Source organism: Myxocyprinus asiaticus, chromosome 19 (assembly GCF_019703515.2).
Source record: "Myxocyprinus asiaticus isolate MX2 ecotype Aquarium Trade chromosome 19, UBuf_Myxa_2, whole genome shotgun sequence".
Taxonomy (NCBI): Eukaryota; Metazoa; Chordata; class Actinopteri; order Cypriniformes; family Catostomidae; genus Myxocyprinus; species Myxocyprinus asiaticus.
The window spans coordinates 11,648,791-11,672,109 of record NC_059362.1 but is presented as its reverse complement, the minus strand read 5'-3'; the positions used below and the strand labels follow the sequence as shown (position 1 = coordinate 11,672,109).

General features: G+C 37.4%; 1 protein-coding gene across 3 annotated transcripts in view; it reads right to left on the bottom strand.

The window, feature by feature from the left end:
• si:dkey-174m14.3 (uncharacterized protein LOC563117 homolog) overlaps window positions 1-20,652 on the bottom strand; it is a 28,171-nt gene extending 7,519 nt beyond the window's left edge. The window contains exons 1-5 of one of the 3 annotated variants that reach the window (XM_051645363.1): window positions 16,234-16,714; window positions 16,040-16,132; window positions 7,759-7,958; window positions 2,987-3,148; window positions 1,692-1,758 (exon numbers count right to left, since the gene is read on the bottom strand). In XM_051645363.1, the coding sequence (XP_051501323.1) occupies window positions 1,692-1,758; window positions 2,987-3,148; window positions 7,759-7,856 (327 nt within the window). In that variant the 5' untranslated portion in view covers window positions 7,857-7,958; window positions 16,040-16,132; window positions 16,234-16,714. Of the gene's footprint in view, window positions 1-1,691; window positions 1,759-2,986; window positions 3,149-7,758; window positions 7,959-16,039; window positions 16,133-16,233; window positions 16,715-20,576 lie in introns of those variants that run through there. The other 2 variants (XM_051645361.1, XM_051645362.1) reach the window with 2 other exon arrangements.
• Window positions 20,653-23,319: the final 2,667 nt, after the last annotated feature.

Below are 23,319 nucleotides of genomic sequence, written 5' to 3'. Positions count from 1 at the left end.
TCGGTGATTTTGACCATGCCATGATTGTTGGGGCCAGACGGGCTGGTTTGAGTATTTCTGTAACTGCTGATCTCCTGGGATTTTCAAACACAACAGTCTCTAGAGTTTACTCAGAATGGTGCCAAAAAAAAAAAAAAAAAAAAAAACATCCAGTGAGCGGCAGTTGTGCGGACGGAAATGCCTTGTTAATGAAGAGTGGCCAGACTGGTTCGAGCTGACAGAAAGGCTACGGTAACTCAGATAACTCTGCAGCATTCAAGCCTCTCGATCACCCAGCCCACAACCCCAGGAACGGCAGGGTTTCCTTGTAGGCACTAGCCTTGTGGGTAGCACAGAGCGCCTTGGCCTGCGAGCTATGTACAAGTCAGACTTGTACAGCAGTGACACAGCACTTTATTGCCCGGCAGAAGACCATGCCGGGTTCCACTTCTGTCAGCTGCTGAGGCTGCAGAATCCATGGAACAGCATGAATCCATGGACCCAACCTGCCTTGTATCAACAGTCCAGGCTGGTGGTGGTTGTGTAATGGTGTGGGGAATGTTTTCTTGGCACACTTTGGGCCCGTTAAACCAATCAGTCATCGCTTGAATGCCACAGCCTATTTGAGTATTGTTGCTGACCATGTGCATCCCTTCATGGCCACAATTTACCCATCTTCTAATTGCTACTTCCAGCATGATAACGCACCATGTCACAAAGAAAAAGTCCTCTTAGACTGGTTTCATGAACAAGAATGCAAATGCAGACCCTACCCAGTATTAGTATAGTGTTCCTAATAAAGTGCTCAGTAAATGTGTATACTGTACCATTACTGTGACATTAAATTAGGAGTGCAGCTGTTGAGGCTATAGGGATCCTGCTTTGTGGGCCCTGAGCTTTTAAGTTTGAGTAGCCCTGCTATAGATACTAATAGACCACTAGTATGAATATAGACACATTCACACAGTCAGTGCAAGTGTAATGTCATTAGGATACCCCTGAAGCAGATGGAAATTAATTGGTGTGCTCAAAGGAGCATGAATAAAAGCCTGATATTAGACGATTTGCACATAATTTTCCTTTGATACCTTGGCCCATAACCTTCTGGGTCATCACTGACGTCGTTACAGACCATCATTGACGCAATCTGTTGCTAAAAAAAGTGTATTTATCAAAACAAATTCAGAGTTATCCCTGAAAGTGGGATCATAATACAGACATGTAATGGCCATACAATAAACTGCTGCAGGCAGGCTAATTATAATTTAATTGTTTCAAACTTCAAATTAACAATGAGTCTGTGATGCCGATTTTGCAAGTATTACAGACTCACTATCACACTGTCATCTGAAGGCGGACAGGCTGTAGTTATGGACTATAATTAATGTCAGCCGCACCAATGGTGGTGTATTGATATTCAAATTCACTCACGCAGCATTCTGTGCTATTGTACATGTTTAACACATTCACTAATCTGTCACACCAAAAATGCGTACACAGACAAAAGTGTGGAAAGAAATGTAAACACTTTCATCCAAAAACACATTAAACAGGAAACTGCTTAAAGAGGTAGACGAAACCTTGAAAACACTTGTGCGAACAAAAACATTTGCACGTTTCAACAAGTGTGTGCAAGCTCAGTTAGACCAGTTAAAATCTCATGTGTAATGTGTGGCTGGGCTTTTTAGAATGTGGCCTGTATGTTCACTCACATTTCGGTGGATTTTATCCTCTAAGTCCTGGTTGATCCTCTGCAATGCTGAGTAACTGCTCTGTATTCTGTGGGAAACACACATTGACAAAACATCTTTCTTCAAATCCAGCACTCACAGGAAGGTCTTAAACACTTTCCTTATTTCCTCAGATGCATCTGATAGTTAATCCTTTTAGTTATAGTTTTTTAAGTCGGTTGCCAAAACTCGTCAGTCCACCTGTTCATCTTTCATATTATATTATCTGTTGCAATCGCAATTCATAATATTTATTTTAAAATGGAACATGGAGACCCAACCATGCATGACTCCTACACACTTGGCATCAATCAGCAGATGCCTCAGTGAAACAAGGCCTGTGGCACAATTTCCTGACTTGACTGTATGTCTCACTCAGTGTTGGTTAAATTACTCAACAAAAAAAAGTAATCAACTACAAATTACTTCTTAAAAAATATAATCAGATTAGTTTACCAACTGATAAAAAATGATCACTTTGCTAATTACTTTACTTTTAAGTTACTTTCTAAACACTTTTAACTGAAATTATTAATTTTTTTGTTCAACAAATTCAAAATAATTTCTATACTGCCTCCTTGTTCATTGTTGCATGCAAGTCACACACTCGGCACCACACATTTCTCTTACAATGACATACATACTGTATGAACATAATTCATATTTTGAATGCATTCTAAATTAATCATATTATTTTAGAAATATGTGTAACCCAATTAATGTACTTCATTTTAAATTACAAGAATTTGAAATGTAACACATTTCCATTCCTTTTGGCTTTAAAAGTAATTATATTACAGTAACTACTTACTTTGTAATCAGATTACACCCAACACTGGTCTCAATAAAGGCACATTATTTTGCTACACTCTCAAAACCATACTTTACCATCCCCAGCAAGAAGAAAGGTTTAATTGAAAGTTAACATGAATTTCAGAATTTCTTAGTATTTGGTATGTCCCCCTATGCACGTGAGCTGACATGAACAAACCTAATGATTCATGTTATTCCAGAATGGTTTGAGAGGCGTTAACATAGTCACTGTCACAAATTTGAACTAGAAAAAGTGCAGAATCTTAAATATTTGTATTCATTATTATTCTTTTTATTTTCAGGTTCCAATTATTTTCTGAATTCCAGATTTTCAGTGTGGTCTCAAACCTTTGGGCATTGTACTTTTAGTGCATAGTATATTGGGAAGCAGCCAATTTCTTCAAGTTCCTTAAAAAAGGAGGTCTGTTCTTAGTCTGTTGGTCCTGTTTAACTATGCCTCTTACCGGCGTAATTTGTCAGTGAACTTGTCGAGTTCCTCCTGGGCTCGACGCAGCTCAGTCTCCAGGTACTGCCTCGTAGAGTCAAACTCACGCTCTAAAAGCTCCAGCTTATGTGTGGTGTAAGAGAAACGCTTCCTTAGGTCTTCCTTCTGTTCCTGCAGAGAGCTGCATATAGACACACTGTTTTACAGTACATTCACTTCATGTATTTACCAATAATAGTGCCTAAAATAGGATGGTCTGAATCCTTTCCATGGATCAGGTAGAGACTGAGGATAAATAAAGTGAATTTGACAATGAAACAGCTATTTTGATGTTTTAAATCAATTTCATTGAGAAAACCAATAAAGCTTCTCAACAAGGCCTCAATTTTGGCCAGATTTACATACAGTATGTATTAAGTAATATATGTTTCATATTAGCTGTCATTTTGTGATGTCACTGACATAATCAATAACTGTCAAATAAACCTCTGATCAAATTCATTTAATTAAGCCAAACACAGTCATGTAGAGAGTGCTTTAATATTTCCTTTATTAATCCCCAACATAAATTTTTCCCATTTCCCTCATTGATCCTGAGTCACATGACCACTGCCATGTACAGATGTTCTATTTATAGATCAAACACACAAGCAGTGATGGGTTAGGGGGTGGGGTGGGGTGGGGGGTTAAAGAGATGGAATAAAACAAAGCCTTTTACGATACGTAAGAGAACCACTGACAGCTCTTAATGGTTTAGTATTGATTGACAGATGTGGGGAGAATTACTTTATTGGCTGCCACAAACCAAACATGGTCAGAGGCAGTGATGGAGCACGGGGATACTAACACGTGTCTACAGCAGTGAGAATGTAACAAATCTAAGTGCTAAATGTAGATCGATACACACATGTATTTGAAAGTGTGCACACACGCAGGCAGGCATACACTTATCCTCAAAATACCACAAGTACGGCAGCTCTCAGCACACAGATTTACACACTCTTATCACTTCTGGTGCTTTAATACGGACCTTGAGCCTAATATACATACTGGATGCCCTTTACAAAAACTAACCATAGCCATACAGTGGTATAGTAATAATATCAGATGGTCATACCATGGTCGTAATTGATTATCATATTCATATACCATGGTATTTACATTGTAATACAAAAACCTTCAAAGAATTATGTGGCATTACCCTGTGCACTATGGTACCATGTACAAAAAAACAGCATGTTAATACCATGGTACATTTACAAATACAGAAATCTGATATACAGTTGCAATCGAAATTATTCAACCCCCCCCAAGACAGTAAGGATTTACAAAGGTAAGCTTTTCTGATGACCCAGAATTTTTAAACTTTTCATCTATATCAGTTGAGTGACACATTCAAAGTCATAGTGTGAATATATAACCTAATATTTCTAAATAGCAGGATTTGTTTTAAATACAGCCATGTCATAATTATTCAACCCCTATTGCATGTAGCTGTTTCTTAAATATGTAAGGCTACACAAGTAATTATTTTAAAACTAAATTAAGTCATCAATCTGCAATGGCACTTATTTAAGTTTTAAAATTTAAGTTTAGCGTTGTAAGCAAAAATGCATTTCTATGCAAAAAATGCAATTAAAAATAAGCTGTATCAAAAGCTAATAGAGGAGATTATTTCATTACACAAGAAAGGTCATGGCTAAAAGAACATTTCCAAGGCACATCAATATTCCATTAGACAAAGTTGGCAGCACCATTCATACATTTTTAAATATGGTACAACAGCAACCTTCTTGGGGTGTGGAAGAAAGCAAAACTTCACCAAGGGAAATGTTGACTCCAGTTGACTGAATATTCAAGAAGTAATTAGGAAAGACCTGTGGAGTCCTGGAAGAAGGTTTTATAGATGTATGACACTAAACTGAAAATAAGTTTTAGACCCATGGGTCAGCAGTACGTCTGAAGTAAGATGACAAGGTGATGACAAGAACGACACCATCCCCACAGTCAAGCATGGAGGTGGGTCAGTCCTGTTATGGGGGTGTTTTGCGGCTGCAGGAAACGGCTATCCTGACCATGTGACTGACACCATGGATTCTTTCAGGGATCAGGCCATTTTGGCATGAAAAATGTGATGCCTTCAGTGTGTAAATTGAAGCTCGGTGATCACTGGACTTTCCAGCAAGACAATAACATCAAGGATACATCCAAGTTGTCCAAAATCTGGTTCAGGGATAGGTCGTGGAATGTCCTTAAATGGCCCTTTCAGTCCATCATTAAAATCCCATTGCAAACCTTTGTTGGGATTTCAAGGAAGCAGTGGCAGCACAGAAACCAAAGAATGTCAATGAGCTGGAAGCTTTTGCTCACGAGAAATGTGTAGAAATTCTAATAGAGAGGTGTCCGAAGCCTGAGAACACTTACCTGAAACATTTATTTGCTGTTATTAAGGATAAAGGATGCTCCACAAATGATTGACTTTGGGGGTTGAATATTTTTGACATGACATTTGTGGAGAGAATTAGTTATTTTTATTCTAAAATTTGGGTAAACTGAACTCTTTGTTCTCAAAATCACTCAAATGTGTATAAAAACATACTGTGATTGTTTACTGAGGTTTTAGTTGATGTGTTTTAATTCACATCACCAGAATGTATTGCTGGTCAGGGGGTTGAATCATTTCAATTGCAACTGTATAGCAAAATATGTAAAAAAAAAAAAATATATATATATATATATATATATATATATATATATATATATATATATATAATGTGTATGTTCTTGTATGCTTTTCACTGATATAAAAAGTAACATACTTGTACATACAGCTTACATTTCAAAATACTACAAAAATGACTGTATTCATAAATGTAACACACTGTAAACCCCAATGCTGTCTTAAAGGAATAATTCACCCAAAAATGAAAATTCCCTCATTATTCACTTACCCCAGTGATGTGCACAGACCTTAGCAGGGACAGGGGCGGAAGGATAAAAAAGGGCACTGATTTATTTATTTATTTATTTATTTATTTTTTTGAATGAGTAGTAATTATAAATACTTAACTTATGTCTTTGCTTCTTGAGTATTTAACCATTTTCATGTATATATATATACTGTACATAATTTTTTTCCATTTTTCCTTTATCATAAATAATAGCCTATTCTGTTATATTTCTCACAAAAAGCACCATGGTAATACACATGCTTTTCTTTATAGATGGCTCATTTTCAGAAAACCTACTAAGGTAAAAGCAGATATAACGTTTTTGGCTATTTGGGGCTTACTGCAGCAGTTATTGGAGCAAAAAGAGACATTTGTATTTAATGACTTACAGAAATCATATTTCACTTTGTGATTCTTTTGAAAATCTTTCAAAATGTGGTATAAGGGCAACAAAATGAGAATGAGAGCTTTCATTTGATAAATGACTTGTCCATTTATGTGCTATGTGAAGGACTTTTATTTATTTTTTAAATATTTATACCCCATAACCTCTGGGGGGCACTCATTTTCAACATGAAGGTTTTGAGGCCTTATTTAGTTATTTTAAGTAACATAAATGCAGAGTGGTTATTGCTGAAAGGTTCAGATTCTAAGCTTTCAAACGATACCTCATATGCCTGACTTATGCATACAGATACTTTAATGTTTTAAGTGTAAACATTTCTTACCCCTTTTTTACATGTCTGTGAGCTTGCTTGGCTGAATAATCCTATGTTATATCTTAGATGTCCAGAGCAAAATATGCCATCCAGAAGGAAAAGCATGCAAAACAAATCATCAGAAAAATATGTTTTCGACTATTGATGATAAAACATAATCATCACAAGGGGAAATCTCAGATTTCTAATGACACCTGCTGAATGTCTATGGACGAGCACATCTGTGAGGGCTAAAATGCATTAACACTGTGTTATCGTATGGCCTAAATTTGAATCCATTCAATTAAAATTATTAAGTAGAAACAACAAAATTTAAATACCAAATCTGAGTTAAGTCTACTTGCATCTAGTTACCGTAACTTAAATATTTAAGTTCATTTTATATGATCACCAAGTTAAGTAAACTTAATTACACAAGTTTTGGAGAAACCATTACTCAATTCATTTGAGGGAATCAGATTTGAGTAGTCAACTTATTAGGGTTTTCAGTGTATATTTTCACAAATCATAGAGGAATCTGAATATGTACACACAGTGTATATGCCCATAATTGGGTGCTTCTTCAACTTCTGACAATTTCTGTCCCAGAGGTTGATTTTTATTAAAACTAACAGATTTTAACTTTATTCTTTTTGTTATATGATCACATTAAAACTGACTTTTTTTTAAAAGCCATTTTAAAAATACAAAATATGAAATGTATAAAACTATGATAATCTAAACAAAGAGTGAAATGAATATAAACCATTTCAACACTTATTTATTTATATGTTTATATAAAAAATTATAAGTATCCCACAGTTATTGGCATCATTTCTAACACACCGAACAATTTTGCCCCTAGGAATAAACTACTTAAGATTCAGATAGCCTACTTTGCAATTATATTAAAATCTATCTTCTAGGGGAATTAAGATCATGCAGAATTTTACACAAGAACAAAAACTACAGTGGTTTACTCATTTCTTTAAACAGTTATATTTAAAAACCAATCACACTTCAGAAGACACAAGTGGACAGGAGAGCAGATGATTATCGTATGCAATTTGTACGAACGGTGATGCGCATGGTTGATGAGATGACTGTAGTGGGCGGACTATGAGGTCAAGAGAGCATCTTACCTCTTTTTCTGATGTTTACAACCATTTCGAGAGGTTTTAAGAGCCGTTTTCCCGATATATATCTTTTTCATGGTTTTTCGTAGAAGGCCACCTCTCATGAAGGTCTGTGTATAAATTCTCCGCTCCCTTACTGGGATTCCACTTATTCCTGCTTGAGTCTGTTACCTTGTCCATGCAGCCCTGACAGGCTGCTGGAGATCCTGCCAACAGAGTAAAAACAGTGGCTTTTTTGGCGGCTTCCAATCACATTACAAAACGATAGCGACAGCAATTAAGAAAGTGTCATCAAACTTGTCACATGAATGCAGGTCATCTCGGAGCTTCATGCATGAAACTGTATGCCGAGTATGAATGTTCTACGACAGGCGTAATTAACCTTTTTGGGTCCATGCCACTGAGCCCATGATTTGGTATCAACGCACCCTTGCACAGGTGCGTTCGTGAGCATCGAGATGAATTGTGGTATGTACGCGATGAGACAGCTTGCGACTTCATCAAGATGAAATTCACAAGCAGAATCTTACGTTCATGTAGATAATCTATAGTGAACTGCAGATTGGGGATATTTAAATTACATCTTCATGCATTTATTTATTTCCTTGTTCAATTTTTGCACATGTATTTGCATGAAAGAACCTTTTGTCTTTTTTCATGATGCCTACTTCCATAAAAACTACATGGCCAAAAGGATGTGGACACCATGACTGGGTCTAAGAGGGGGGCTAGATTTTTCCTTGTGCCCCTATCCCCAAAAACTTCAGATGCCCATCACCCCAGCTAAACCAACCAGCTTCACCAAAAAGACCATGCTGGTTGACCTTTTTTATGCTGGTGAACAGCATTGTAGCTATTCTAAGGTCTAAGATGGTCTTTTCGGAAGGGTTATCAGGTAAGGATGGAGAGGATTTTGTGAAAATTCATTAAGCCTTGTTCTATGGTTTCCCCCACCTCTGACTCATCACTCACTTTTTTCTCTCCCTCTTTTTCTCTTCTCTCTGAATCACAGCTGAGAGTAATATGCTGTACCACCATCTCCCAAATCCTCACCCACAAACACTTACCACATCACGAGGGCCAAGTATACTCCCACAACAGGCCTCAGAAAGTCAACGCATCTTATATCACAGGGGGCTGCATCCATTGCATTGGCTGCATTTGATCTTTCGGAAAAAGCAGCTGACATTTTAGAGGAGCGAGGGAGGTAATGACAGACAAGTGGAGCAGGGAGATTAGAGGGGCAGGAATGAGACAGAATAAAGAAATGAGAGTGACAGATAAACCAAAGAGGTGTGAAACGGCCTCTCATCTCACATTTTATTCTGCGCCTCTCGACACAGGGAAATTATCTTACAAGGAAACCCCCTCATTGCAGACCCACACGTCTGTAGTTGCGTTGACATAAAACCCAAGATGCACTGCACACACATGCACATCTCAAACTCTGTGGCTTAAAGCAATAGTTCACCCAAAACTAAAAATCCTGTAATTATTCATGATCATGCTCAGAATCAGAAATGATACCATGAACATGGCAGGTTTGACGGCAAAACGCTGTTTGATCTCACGTGTGCTGTAAAAGAACATGACAAGATTTGGGATCTGCGAGATGTAGCGGAGGCAAAGATTTTCCAACATGTTCTCATAGAACCACGTTACTATAGCTACATTTTTGCAAAATGATTTTTACAATGCTCGTTGTACCTATCGTGCCAGTTTCAGAGTATCAGTTCATAAACCAAGGCCGGACCTAGGGGGGTGCTGGGGCCCCCCTACATATGCCCACAAAGTGCAAGTGAAGCAAAGGGTCGAAAGTCTTTCTAGCAAGTCAGTCCACTGACGGCCATCTTTGGAATGCTCCCAGGAAGCTATTTCCAGTCATGAAAGTGCAGCTCCTATTTACTTGAATGGGAAAAGACCGAAAACTCCAAAACGGTTGGTCAAGATTACAATCAAAGTATATATTTCAAATAAGCAGAAAAATCTGACAACACTGTTATCATAATTTGTGCTTTTGTACCTCAGATTACTCTAAAAAACTCAGTTTTCCCGGTTTGTATAGCTAAGGTGCATGCACGTTCTCAAGATGATTGACAGGCGACATCTGTATCTAAAAGGTGACTGGCCCTTTTACCTGTAAGGCGGGACTTCCTTTCTACATCCGTTGACTATTGGGCTTTCCAATTTCTCACATTCATTTTAATAGAAGTGGAACATCTCTGCTAAATAACTCACTGCCCTAACTCTAACGAAATGTGTTGGAACTGAAGACACGCCCCACCCACGTCAAAGGAATACATACGCGTACCCACCCGTCAATGCCCCTCCGTTATATGTTACTGCATCCCTAATGTAACCGATCTGGGCCTGTCATAAACACTTACTTTTCACCTTGTTCCTCACACAATGTATCTTATGACATGAAAACACTTTTATTATAGCACATGATTTATAAGATGATACATTTTAACATTTGCATTACATAGCCAACTAAATGTAGTAGTTTCTTAAGGCAAGATCAAATTGCGCAGTAGCTCAACTGATAGAGTTTTGCACTTGTGATGTAAAGGAACTGAGTACAAGTTTTGAAGAGTATGCAAAGCGAATGTGTCATGAAAGTGCAACAAAATGATGTTGTTGCTTTAGCAGTTGTGTTTTTCATATCACATTTGCTTTTATTACACTATCGGTTAGGTTTAGGTTTAGGGTATGAAGTTTTTTCTTTTTATTTTAAACTCGATAGATCATTAACCTTTTTCTGTTTGGGAGAACTTTTAACTCGCTTTTAGCGCCACACATTGGAGATTTCACCTTGGAACTGCCACAATACGTGAAAGGACCAGTGTTGGGAAAGTTACTAAAAATAGTAATCCACTACAAATGACTAATTATTTCTCTCAAATTGTAATCAGATTACTTTACTGATTACTTCATTAATAAGTAATCACATTACTAATTACTTTACTTTTAAATTACTTTCTAAAACACTTTTCCGCTCAACAAATTCAAAATAATATCTATATTTCTTCCTTGTTTATTGTTTCACTCAAGTCATACACTCAGAACCTCACATTTCTCCTTCACAGTGACTCGTTACGGGGCCATAATTGATGTATTCTTCATAAATAATATAGTCAAAATAAGCATATACTGTACTTAAAAGTAATTAAATGAATTGAAAATCAGTAACTGTAATCTGATTACAAGAATTTAAAATGTAATGCATTACAGTACTTTTTGACTAAAAATGTACTTTGTAATTGGATTACACCCAATGCTGGTAAGGACCCATGTAATATCATTTTACAAAAATGTTGCTACAGTCAAGTAATTTTCTTGAGATCAGGCTCAGATTTTCAATTATTAATGTCCTAAATTTCAGTCTTTTCCTCATACAAATTTATGGTATGGCTTCAGAAAACTTGCACAAGTCTTATGGATTACTTTTATGGTTCTTTTTGATCACTAGGAACTGTCGTTGAATGGAAAAAGAGCTGTGTGAATATTCTACGAAAATTCTCATTTTTTGTTCCACAGAAAAAGCAGCAAACAAGTTTGGAACGACATGTGGGTAAGTAAATAATGAACTTATTTTTTTGGTGAACTATCCCTATAACTAAACAACGGTCAATCTGTGTGCATTTTAAAAGAAATACACCGAAATCGCACATAATGCACAATGGAACAATACAGTCATTATCGGCACAGACTTGATTTGTTGTTACTCTTTCCATCTCTCTCGCTCTCCATCTCTCACTCTCACTTTCAATCTCACATCATCCCTCCTTCCAACAGCCACCCACTTTCAAACAGCGGGGAATAATTATGGCATAAGTGGATTATGCGGCCTGCAGATGGCAGATAAACGAAGAGGAGAAGAATCAGGACAGTCTATCCGGGCAGAATTGAAGATGAGCAACGGAAATCTGATGGGTGAAATGGGAATCCAAGAAGGAGCATCAACACGTTGCGCCGAAGGCCATGTTAAAATGTGTCATGGTGCCCAGAAAACCAACAGGGATTCATATTTGATCTGAGATCTACATTAATTTTGGTGGAAAGTTTGCTGGGATGATATCTTGTCATGATACTAAATGAGATTAGTTTGCATGGTCCCAGTGGAATTTTTCAGTTGGGTTTTTCAAGCTGTAAGCTTTTCATCAACACCTACTGTTATTTGAACTTTTGAAACTAAGAATGGTGGATAGGCCATATATAGTATGTACCAGACCTGCACCTAATACACCTCAAATGCTTAAAGTCATAATTCATCCTAAATCAAAAGGATAACAAATAAAAAATAATAATTATTATTTTTTTATGATCTACATTTTTTAATAATCCAAAGTAGGCATCAATTTCCTTTTGCAAACACTGAAAAAATTATTACTTAAAAAATGTTTCACGTGGTAACATCCAAATTAACTGGTTTCATTTAAGTAAAAAATATAATTTAACATCACTAAATCAAGCTGACACTAGGTTACACCAACAAAACTAATTTTATGGACTAAATCAGGTAAAAATAGCTCCTCAAAGTAACAACTGCAGGTTATCACTTTTTACATTGAAACACAGGGCTATTTTTCAGGTGAAATAAGACTCAAACATGTTGTTGAAAGCCTTTGTGACATTCAACAGTTTAATCGACATTTGCCTCATATTTCTCAACAAATTAAAAGAAACACATCCACACTCAAAGTATACCCATGAGATGCACAGATCTGCTAGTACATAAAATATTCAGCCTGTAAGGCTAACGGTATTGACAGGTTGAATAGCATAAAGAAAACCGCACTGGACATGCGTGCATATGTACACATACAAGAGCAAACAGATGAGCTCAAATGTGCTAAAAATAGCAGCACTGACTGATGTAAAACATGTTATAATAGAACAATTCTTCAGCACAGACAGAGAACATTGCACCCCAAGGCTGCAAAACATGGATTGTTTTCAGTCGCATCAACAAATATCATTCAGTTGATGGAGTAAATATAAAAAGGAAAGTCAACTGAAACCAACAGAATGAACAAATGAACACACACTTATGTAGAAGATAATCATTATTTGTGTTTCCTTCTCTTTTCAAATTGTTATTACATCCCTGATTGCACGGACCATTTTTGTTAGGTTTTAAAGGGATAGTTCATGCAAAAAATAAGAAATTCTCTAATCATTTACTCACACTCACACCATCCCAGATGTGTATTACTTTCTTCTTCTGCTGGACACGTAATGAGATTTTTAGAAAATACGGTATCTTAGCTCTGTAGGTCCGTACAATGCAAGTGAATGGTGGCCAGAACTTTGAAGGTCCCAAAAGGACTTAAAGGCAGCATAAAAGTAATCCATAAAGCTCCAGTGGTTACATTTGTCTTCACAGATCAATATAGGTCCTTTTTCACTATAAATTCCCCTCCCTGCCCAGTAGGTGGCAATATGCACAAAATGCAAATCGCCAAAAACAAAAAGAAGAAAAAGTTGAAAGTTGAGATTTATAGTAAAAAAGTATTTAAATATTGATCTGTGTCTCAGCCACACTGTTCATATTGCTTCTGAAGATATGGATAAAACTACTGGCGTCATATGGATTACGTCATATGCTTTTTGGACCTTCAAAGTTCTGGCCACCATTCACTTGCATTGTATGGACCCACAGAGCTGAGAGAGTTTTCTAAAAATCTTCATTTGTATGTTATTGTATGAGGGTGAGTAAATTATTAGAGAATTTTCATTTTTGGGTGAACTATCCCTTTAAGCTTCCTTGAGTTAATCAGTTCTATATTTCTCTATTTTCTATATACTGTACTGCAAATGTAGATCACAATTTACTAATTACAATATTAGCTACTACATATTTTATCTGATTACAGCATTATCCGGCATCCATATTCCAGACAATGCTGCAAAACCTGCAACTGTTACCTCAAGGATCTATTTCTACTTGATCTAACCCATAAATATGACTTTTGTTGGTGTAACCTATTTTTTTAGGTTGAATTAAAGATATTTTTTTGTTAAAAATTAAGCCCCATTTTTTTATGCAAATATATTTTTTTATCTAATAATTTAGTTTTGTTGTGAAAAATTTACAAAAAGATTAGAAGATGAGTGAGTATTTTATTTTATTATCTAAAATGAGGTAACCTGCAATTGTTACCTCAAGGATCTATGTTGTCCTGGTTCTGATTCCACTTACAAATGTTGTATATTCACGTTTCCTTGTACTTAGCTACACATTCCACAGAATATTCAATTTCTATAACATATTATAAGTCCATTATATCTCCTTTTGTTTGTGTTGTCCAAACTATATTGCCTCTCGGGATTACTAAAGTTGTATTGTTTTGTATTTTTTTAAATATCTGAATTAAAAGTGAACAGATCTCAAGTCCTTTTCTGCTAAAGAAACAAATGGACCAAGATGGAGCGATTTCAGCATGTTACATCAGATTTGCTGCACTGAGGGGTCAAGACCACGCTGGTCGCTTGCAATAAATTGGGATGATAATTGGTGTTTCACCTTATGTTTGCATATTCTGTCCAGCATTTCTCATCAACACTTACCCTAGCACAAAGCCCTGACCTAGAGATTCAGAGCTTAAGCTTTGAATACGCTTATTCCATACAATGCAGAAACTTGGCGTGCGGAGCTATGAAACTATTTGCCTTAATTGCTTTATATCTGTCTAATCAATTAATAGCCTCTAACTTGTTAAGCATGAACAATCATATTTGGTGCACAGGCTAATTCATACAAAAATATAATATTTTGGAGCATTTTTAACTTTCTTAAAACCTTTTGCATCTCTAGACTGTACAATACATATTGAGCACAAATGTGAACCTATACAGATAATCACATTTTCAAATATATGCCCTATATTCTTTATTTTCTTATTTACAGTACATTTGTAAAGATAATTTTGTATTTTTAATTGTTACAAATAGTATTTTTTTTCTTAATATTTCAAATACTTTGATAACAATTTACAATAAGGTTCAATATGTTAACATTAGTTAATGCAGTGGGTATCATGAACACACAATGAACATTTTTTTTTACAGCATTTATTAATCTTGGTTAAAGTTAATTTATAAATATACTATTGTTCATGGTAGTTCTAAATGCATTAATCAGTGTTAACATATGCAACTTTTAACATTAACATTAAATCATTAAACATTAAGCATTGTTTGGCATTGTATCATGCACTTTATTGTTTAGTATATGGTGTTTTGTACTGCTAGTATAGTGTATATTGTTTTGTAGTGCTTTGTAATGTATTGTACAATGTATACTATATTGTATATTGTATTGTCTTACACAATACTGTACATTTGCTCATGTGCACTTTTACACATTCTCCCCTTTATGTAACATTGCTGTACCGACAGCAATTTCCATCGACCTTGCTGTGTGGCAATAACAGCTTCTATTCTATTCTATTCTATTCTGCTCATAATAATGTGGTAATGCGGTCATCATGGTAGCTATTGCATTAACTAATAATAATGTATACAACCTTATTGTAAAGTGTTGTAAAATTGATTTGTATATAAATCAGGCACAGATATTAAAAAACAAAAACAAAACAGGAAATGTTTTAGGTAAAGCATGTTGGACTGCTGGTCTGCAAGCTGGCAGCTTCTCTTCCAATCACTGCGATCCACCATGATAACGGTTCCTGGAGCACATATCATGGTTTAGCCCTAGCAAATATATTTTCTCTGTAGAGTTATACAATCCTCTTACCAACACAAATACTAGCCAGCTCGAATCCATCAGTACAACTTCAAACATTCCAGTTTTGCCCTATAATCTATTAATAATTCATTTGGAGGGGAAACCCCCAATAAATCCATCCAGCCTCCCCTATAGCGCTTGAGTCATACCTTTCCCCCACATGACTTGTGTACCATAATATACAGCAACAGCAGTGAGCACTTAGCATCCTCATAAATAATTACCCATGCTCCATTTCTGATGGCGCCTTGATGAAACAGTGATCTTAAAACTGCACATGCAGGGCTTGAATATTCTCCAGCCAATAGAAAACCGCCGTTTAGTTTGGGAATGGGCATTATTACATGCCTTGTTTAAACCTCTACAGGTCATCTTTTCTAATAAACCTTTCCACAAAATGAAGACCTACTCTTTGAAGAAAGAAGGAAAACATACATGCATAATGTGCAATACTCAAACACACACATTACCAAACAAAACAAGACATTCAGCTTTCTGAGGAGGCCAAAGTTTTTCAAGCATAGACCAATTTACCTAAAATCCTGATTTTTAGTAGAGGAAAGAGGGAATCCTGCCTCCTACATCACAGTGTGGGTAAATACCATCTGCAGTCTGACTCTGAATTGCCTTAACAAGCATTGACGAAGAATCAGAGGAGAACAGACACTAAGGGAAGAAAATTAGAGGCGTAGAGAGACAGAAACCAAAAGAAAGGTAAAGCTGCTTACCTTATGGTCTGCATCTCCTCATCTGAAGACTGGAAGGAAGAACAGTAGATTACTGAAACGGCTGAGTGCCTGCTTCCCGGAGCTGCCAAGGCATTACTGCGCAGTCGAGGCACATACAGCCTCTCTCTCTCTCCTTCTGTCTCTGCCTGTTCTCTCACTCTCTCTCTAACCAACAGTGCCTGTATACTTCTGCAGCGATCTCATGTGCGAGGAGGGGGTGAAATCTTGACAGATTAAGTGCGAATGGAAAGCATGGTTGCAGCCAGAATGCAGATACACAACATCGTACACACCACCCCCCTCTCCTTCCTTCTCCCTGAGAAACTCACTCATCAGCTTCACGAAGATCCACAGGATGTAAGAACAGACAGCAGACCAAAGAGAGGGAGAGGGAGAGAAAAATGAGGGTGAGATGGTGAGAAAGAAAGGGATGGTGTAAGAGAGAGAGCAAGAGGTTTAGGAAGGAAACAGGTGGGCTCATCTGTTGATGAAAGGAGCTGGGGGAGGGCTGGGGTAGGCACACTAGTTCTCACATCTACTGCGTGCTACAGCTCTCTCTCTCTCTCTCTCTCTCTCTCTCTGTCTGTCTCTACCTCTCCATGAATAATGCAAGAGTCAGATTATGTCAGAGGAATTCACATTCTCATTCAGATTTAGTGTGCAGCAATGACCAAGGGCCGTTGCACCAATCCCTCAGTTTTATTGATTCAACACCAGACAAGAAATATGTGATGAAATATAACACATTCTGGTTTAATATTGAATAGGCCAATCTAGGATATTTCTGAGGTATTTATGCTATTTTGTCCATTCAAATATTTAAGTCAGCCTTTTTTCAAACTGGGGTCTGTAGACTCTGGGCTCCATCTCAAATATCCTGGGGGGCTGCAGAATAGAATTGTGAAGAAAAAAAAAGTCACTTAACAAGTGATATGATATAACGCAACAGTGATCATCCACTTTTTCAGCAGTCTGAGTTCTGGCATTATTTTTTCCAATCATTTTGGTATTTAAAAAAAATTCCTCAAAAAAGAGTTCTAAGCCTTGAAAAAAAACAACCAGCTCTCAACCAAACATTACAACATTATTTGCAGCAAAAACAGTCATTTAAAAGCCAAAAAGGCACAACACCATGTACTTAATGTCTTTTAAGAGCAATGAGGATATTTTATGAAACTTTTGACTAAGTCATGACTATAATATAAAACTAGTGTTGCGTCTTTATAATAAAATTTTAAATGCATGCAAAAACTTGTTGTAGATGCTCATATTGTCATGGCTCCTGTGAGTTTGCCGGTTTGTTTTGTATGTTTTGTTATTTTCTCATCCTTGGGAACATTAATTGTTCCAGTGGGAATGCTGATCATGCCACTGATTAGCGTGCCAAGCAACACCTGTTCTCCTCTAGTTCACTCCCTTCTTAAGCCCTTCGGTTCTCAGTCTCTTTGCTAGATTGTTGTTTGGTGTGAAGTAACTAACCTCACTCTCTCTGCCTAGTTAGTCCTGTTTCGTGTATCTGTTGGTTGCCCGCGTGTCAGGTGTGTGGTTGCCTTCCAGTTTGCTGCGTGTCAGCTGGGTTTCCACGGAGGATACCTCGTCTTTGCCCGTGTGTCGGGAGCTAGATCGCCCCACCGTGTTGGGCGTCGTTCTGCACCTCACTAAGCTTCAACGTAGGATTCCACAAATATTCCTGACTTCCACAATGCACAAACTCATTCTACGAACACACTCTTCACGGATTGCCCCGGGCGCGGCCACAGTGCGCACACTTCTCTGTCATCTCTCCCCGCTGCTGCAGCCGGTGCCGGGATCCTCGTCATCCACAGTGACTGCTCACATTTATTGTAAATAAATCCTTTGAACTGTTCCTCTGCATTTGGGTCTGTTTGTCTCGCTATCGCTCGTTAAACACATATACTCAGCTGGTGCATGCATCCCTTGAAGTGCCATCTTTGTTTCATGAGAACTCACTTTTTCTTTTTTTTTTCTTTTTTTTTTGAGCCAATAGCCTGATATGTAAATATCAATATTTTTGTTTTTTGCCATTTCTAAGTTGCTTGCAAAAAAAAATCCATCAGAATACACAACTACTTTGAATGTCTGTCAATGAAACTAGTTTTTGCCCACATAATGATGTAGTTATGACATCTACCAGTAGGGGCTAATTGCTGACGCTAACCAATCAAACCTTGACCCCCTGGTTTGGACAAAAAGGTAGTCCCGCCCCAGTCTCATGCAATTGGTTGAGCCATGTTGCTATTTGTTCTGGCAGCTCCAAAAAACAGACGTTTTTTGAGCACACTACAAAAAAGCCACAGTCTTTGGGAAATAAACCTTCAAAGGGCTTATTTATAGTTTTATCTGCATATTAACCTGTGATAGGAGAATTTTACAGGAGTAGTTTTTACTACTTAAAAAAAATTACACACATTAACTTTAACATTTTATATCTGTCACCAATTATTCATGAGATCAGTCAGATGTTGGGCCTAGATTAATGGATTGTGAAAATGTTGTACTGATATGGTAATTGATGACATGAAGAGTCACCTATTATATCCAGCGTGTATCCATTAAAGGGGTCATGATATGCCTTTTTTATTATTTAAATATGTTCCTTGAGGAAGTTTTGAGTTCTGAAACTTACAATATGTTTTTATAATACAATGACCTCTTATATGTCAAAAGTTCAAGTAAAATGTGATTGTAATGACATGTCATGACCCTTTAAACCAGGAAATTTTCTCAATCTTCTGATATAAAGATCAGCCTCTTCTTTAAAATGAAGGTTGTTTCTGGCAAAGACTGAAAATCTCATTTTACAACAAATGGCAAGGGAGCATTGCAAGTTTCATTTGACAAGCACACACACACGCACGCACGCACGCACACACACACACACTCTCTCTCTCTCTTTTCTCAGGCACATACAGACTTGTCTCACTGCCCCCTCACCACCCACCTTTTTTCAAGCAGTTGCTAAGGTGACGGCAAAGACTGCATTTTAATCAGATAATAAATTAAGGCAACATTTTTTTTTTCTTCTGTTCTACGAATGAATGCTTGGCAAATTTAACAGGTGAACATTTTTAAGATACTTAAAAGTTAAAAGGTTTAACAGGCAAGACAGATTTGCAAATAAGGCAAATGCAGCATAATAATACCTACAAAATGAGATTCAGTTTCCAATGTTTTTGTGCTTTGAAAGAGCTCAATCACACCAATTCAGCAAAGCTGAGATGATATAACCGTGCACATGTTTATCTATGCTACAGTTATGTAAAACTACATTGATCCAATTACTTGGCAGATACAGTATCTGATCCACACGGACTAATGAGAAACCTGCCTCCCTCAACGCTGGATTAGATTTTGATCTTATTATTCTTCACACATATAGTTTATTTTGCTTAAATCTAAAAAAATAAAAAAAATAAATAAAAAGAGCATGGATCAACCCTGCATCTAGATTACACATTAATATATGACTATTGACCGTTCTCTTACATGCACTGAGAGCATAGGGGAAAGAAGTTGAGTTTCAGGAATGGCACAAACGTAGCACACAGTATCACATGTGACTGTGTTGAGGTGTAATATGGATTGTAAAGTGGTGTAGCTCAGTTCTGCAGGAGTTCTGGCACCCTCGTCATTGCAGAGCCCAGAGTGACTAAAGGCTTGATTCAATAGCAATGCTTTCTGATACATTTATGAGTCAGGGACAGACTGTATTGTTTACTACTACCACTGTTTGTACTGTATGCTAGAAAATGCATCCTACACAGCCATGACTTTATACCTGCAAAATATCTGCTGAAATATATGTTAAAAAGGAGTTTTTTGGATAGCAGCAGTACCTAGAGTTTGCTCTTTCAAAGCTCAGGAAACTTAATAGAGATCTCAATTATGTTTCATGTAAGTATCAACTACTTGTTTCAGATGTTTTCCTAAAATTCCTTTACTGCAATTGTTAACAAAAGTAAAGTGCTTTAAAATGAACGTGGATATCATAGCTCAGATAATTTGGTCTTGGAAGAATGTGATGAGAAATGTTTGAGTTCACAGTGGAGTTATATATTGCAGACATTGATATTTTGCCAAATCTGAAAACAACGTGAGACTTTCTTGTTGAGATTTCTTCTAAAACTTTAGAGAAAGCACTTGATATTACTAGGATCATTTTCTCAGGAGAAACATCTGAGAAGCATAAGACTCAATTTATCTCCATTAGGAGAAACAACTGGAAATGTTTTTAAAGAACTGAAATAAGAAATCTCAATTCAGAGTTTTCTATACTATGGGTATGCAATGATTAAAATGCTGAAAAGACAGAAATGACCTACAATGTTGATGTCCCTTGGAAGGGAAACAGATCTGTAGGGGTATCTTGAGATGGTTTCTTCTCGAAAGAGCATGGGGCTCGAGGGTCTCATTCTCTGGATGGAGTTTGGATGACATTCTGGAGGAGTCTTAACATCTCTTTTTTCTTTGCTCTCAAATATGATGGATGGCTCTTTCTTCGTCTTAACACTCTTGATTTCATCCTCCCTCCGCACACAGTCGATGTCTGTCTCCAGGTAGGCCTTTCCTTTAGCCTCTGGTGCACCTTGTTCTTCTTGCATCCCTTCCACTGAGTTGTTGCTCTGCAACTGACCCGAACTCTGAGGAAAATCCACGTATTCTGGCTGCTGTTGAAGGTCTAGTTTCCTAGACTTGCTTATACTGTTGTTGGAGATGGAAGAGCTAGACCTAGATGTTTCCGTCTGCCTTGACAACACAAACAGGTTGGTAGGTCGAAGCACTTGGCTACTCACTTCATCCAGGAACTGTGAGAACTTCAGTTTGGCTTTAATTTTTAGTTCCAGCTGATGCTGTGACGCAGCTAGATCCGAGGTGTCCTGACCAGAGGTAACATTGACACCCCTACTGGAGCCCCTCCCTTCCTCCCCAGTGGTCAATACTGCCTCCTGCTGGCAGCTCCCTGCTTTAGGCCTGATCTGAAGGTCTCTATAGGAGCTGCAACCTCTTGGTTGGTCACAATGTTGCTCTTCTTCATGACATCTGTTGGTTTTGAGCTGTAGGCAGGTGGTTGCCTCTGAACTCATACTATCCCAGCTAGAGGCATGTGGACTACTGCTTTTACTGGTGCTCCTTCCGCTGGGGCTGGAGGTGAGGCTGTGTGAGTTCCGGTTGGAATCTATGGATCCTCTGGAAGAGTAAAAGATCTGACGAGAGCTGGATGAGTTGGAGGAGGTTGTGGAGCTGCATGACCTTCTTCTGGACTCAAGTTGGTGGTAAAGGTTGCAAGCAGGATCCATCAGCCCATGAAACTCAGTATTCCCGTTGGCCTCAGCAGAAGGAAGGATATGTCCACTTGTTCTGAAGCCTAGACAATGAATGAGCATGAAGCCAGGATTTTAAAGTGATTAGACCCAATCACTGCCCACTGTCATTAGCAGCAGGGAAAAACTCAATATTTAAGCCACAGAAGCATTCAATCCCCTGCTTGCCATGCATGCAGAAAGTGTATGCTAATCACATTGATTAGAATTCAGTTCTGTTGTTGAACTTACCTACACATAATGCTGACTCAAACTATTATGATCAGTCATGAACACTGCAAATTTGTAGGGTTTCCTCTTCATTTTCTCTACAGACTCAACAATCCAGGTAACTACAACGGTCTTTTTACTTTAAAAAAAGCAAAAAATTGTCTGTATTCAAAGGTAGTAAATTACGTTCAGATCAAATTAGTAAATTTTATAAAGTGAGTAGTTTGCCAGCTCATTAGAGAAATTGCTTTAAAAGTTTGGCTTTAATTAGGACATCTATTGATAGCGCACCAGACTCTGGTTGTTTTTTCTAAATGTTTTCTTCCAGGTCAATGCTTTCTACTGTGCATTGATCATAGAGTAAATAGCCAAATAGCACACAGAGACACACTTTTTTGGTTGGCACAGTTTAGCCTTAAAAGGCTAAATTTAAAGGCATCTGTCTAACCAACATGAGAGTGTTTGATGTTTAGAAGAATAAATATAAATTAATCTTTGACTAATAATATTGGAATTGAACATTATAGATTGTTCCTCCCTCCACTGTTTGCTGGATAAGTCCTTGAGTCCTTGATGTCTAGTTTCAGTTAGGCTGCTTGTGTGGCTTATTAAGTGTGCCAAAAGTATCAGGAGTGGTGGTGGTGTAGAGGACTAAAGCATTGAACTGGTAAGTGGAAAGTTGTTGGTTCAATCCCCACAGCTGCCACCATTGTGTCCTTGAGCAAGGCACTTGCCTCCAGGTTGCTCCAGGGGGATTGTCCCTGTAATAAGGGCACTGTAAGTCACTTTGGATAAAGGTGTCTGCCAAATGCATAAATGTAAGTTCAACACAATGAAAGATGGCCTGCTCTCATGCTTCAATCTGTAGAGTTTCTCATGCAAATACAACACAGATGCAAGCCAAACAAACCATGATCACCACCACTTCTGTGACACAGTACATTTTATCAAAATCATTATACAGCTTAGTTTTACTGCCATGTCTCTTTACAGACACTTGAAGCTTAATAGTGGTCCAAGAGTATTACAACAACAAAATACATAGTAAACTAATATTCTCTTCTATATATTAGAAGAGGGTTTGGAAACAAGAGGGGAGTAAGGGAGGGAATGATATTGTAAACCAGCTTAATTATTACAGAGGGCTTGCTCATCAATAATTATAATTTTAATCGAGCTGAACTGCTACAAAAGATGGAACATAGTAAAAGTGATGCACAAATTTAGTGGTATTTGCAGATTAAGCATCTATAACTATTGCTCATAATTAGTCTAGGGATTTGAATAAACTCCTAATCTTATTTAACTTATTTTTATTTAACCCTTGTGTGACCTTCGGGACAAATTTGTGTTAATGCCAATGTCATACATTTTGCCAAAGGTGTGTATTTTTGGGGGAATTTTAATATTTCAACCTCAGTTCCTATAATACATCTATAATACACTGTGTACACAAAATAGTTACACTCAGGACCTTCAGGACAAAAATGTCCCCATTGAAATCCATTAAAACTGCAATATTTGATCCCAGTGC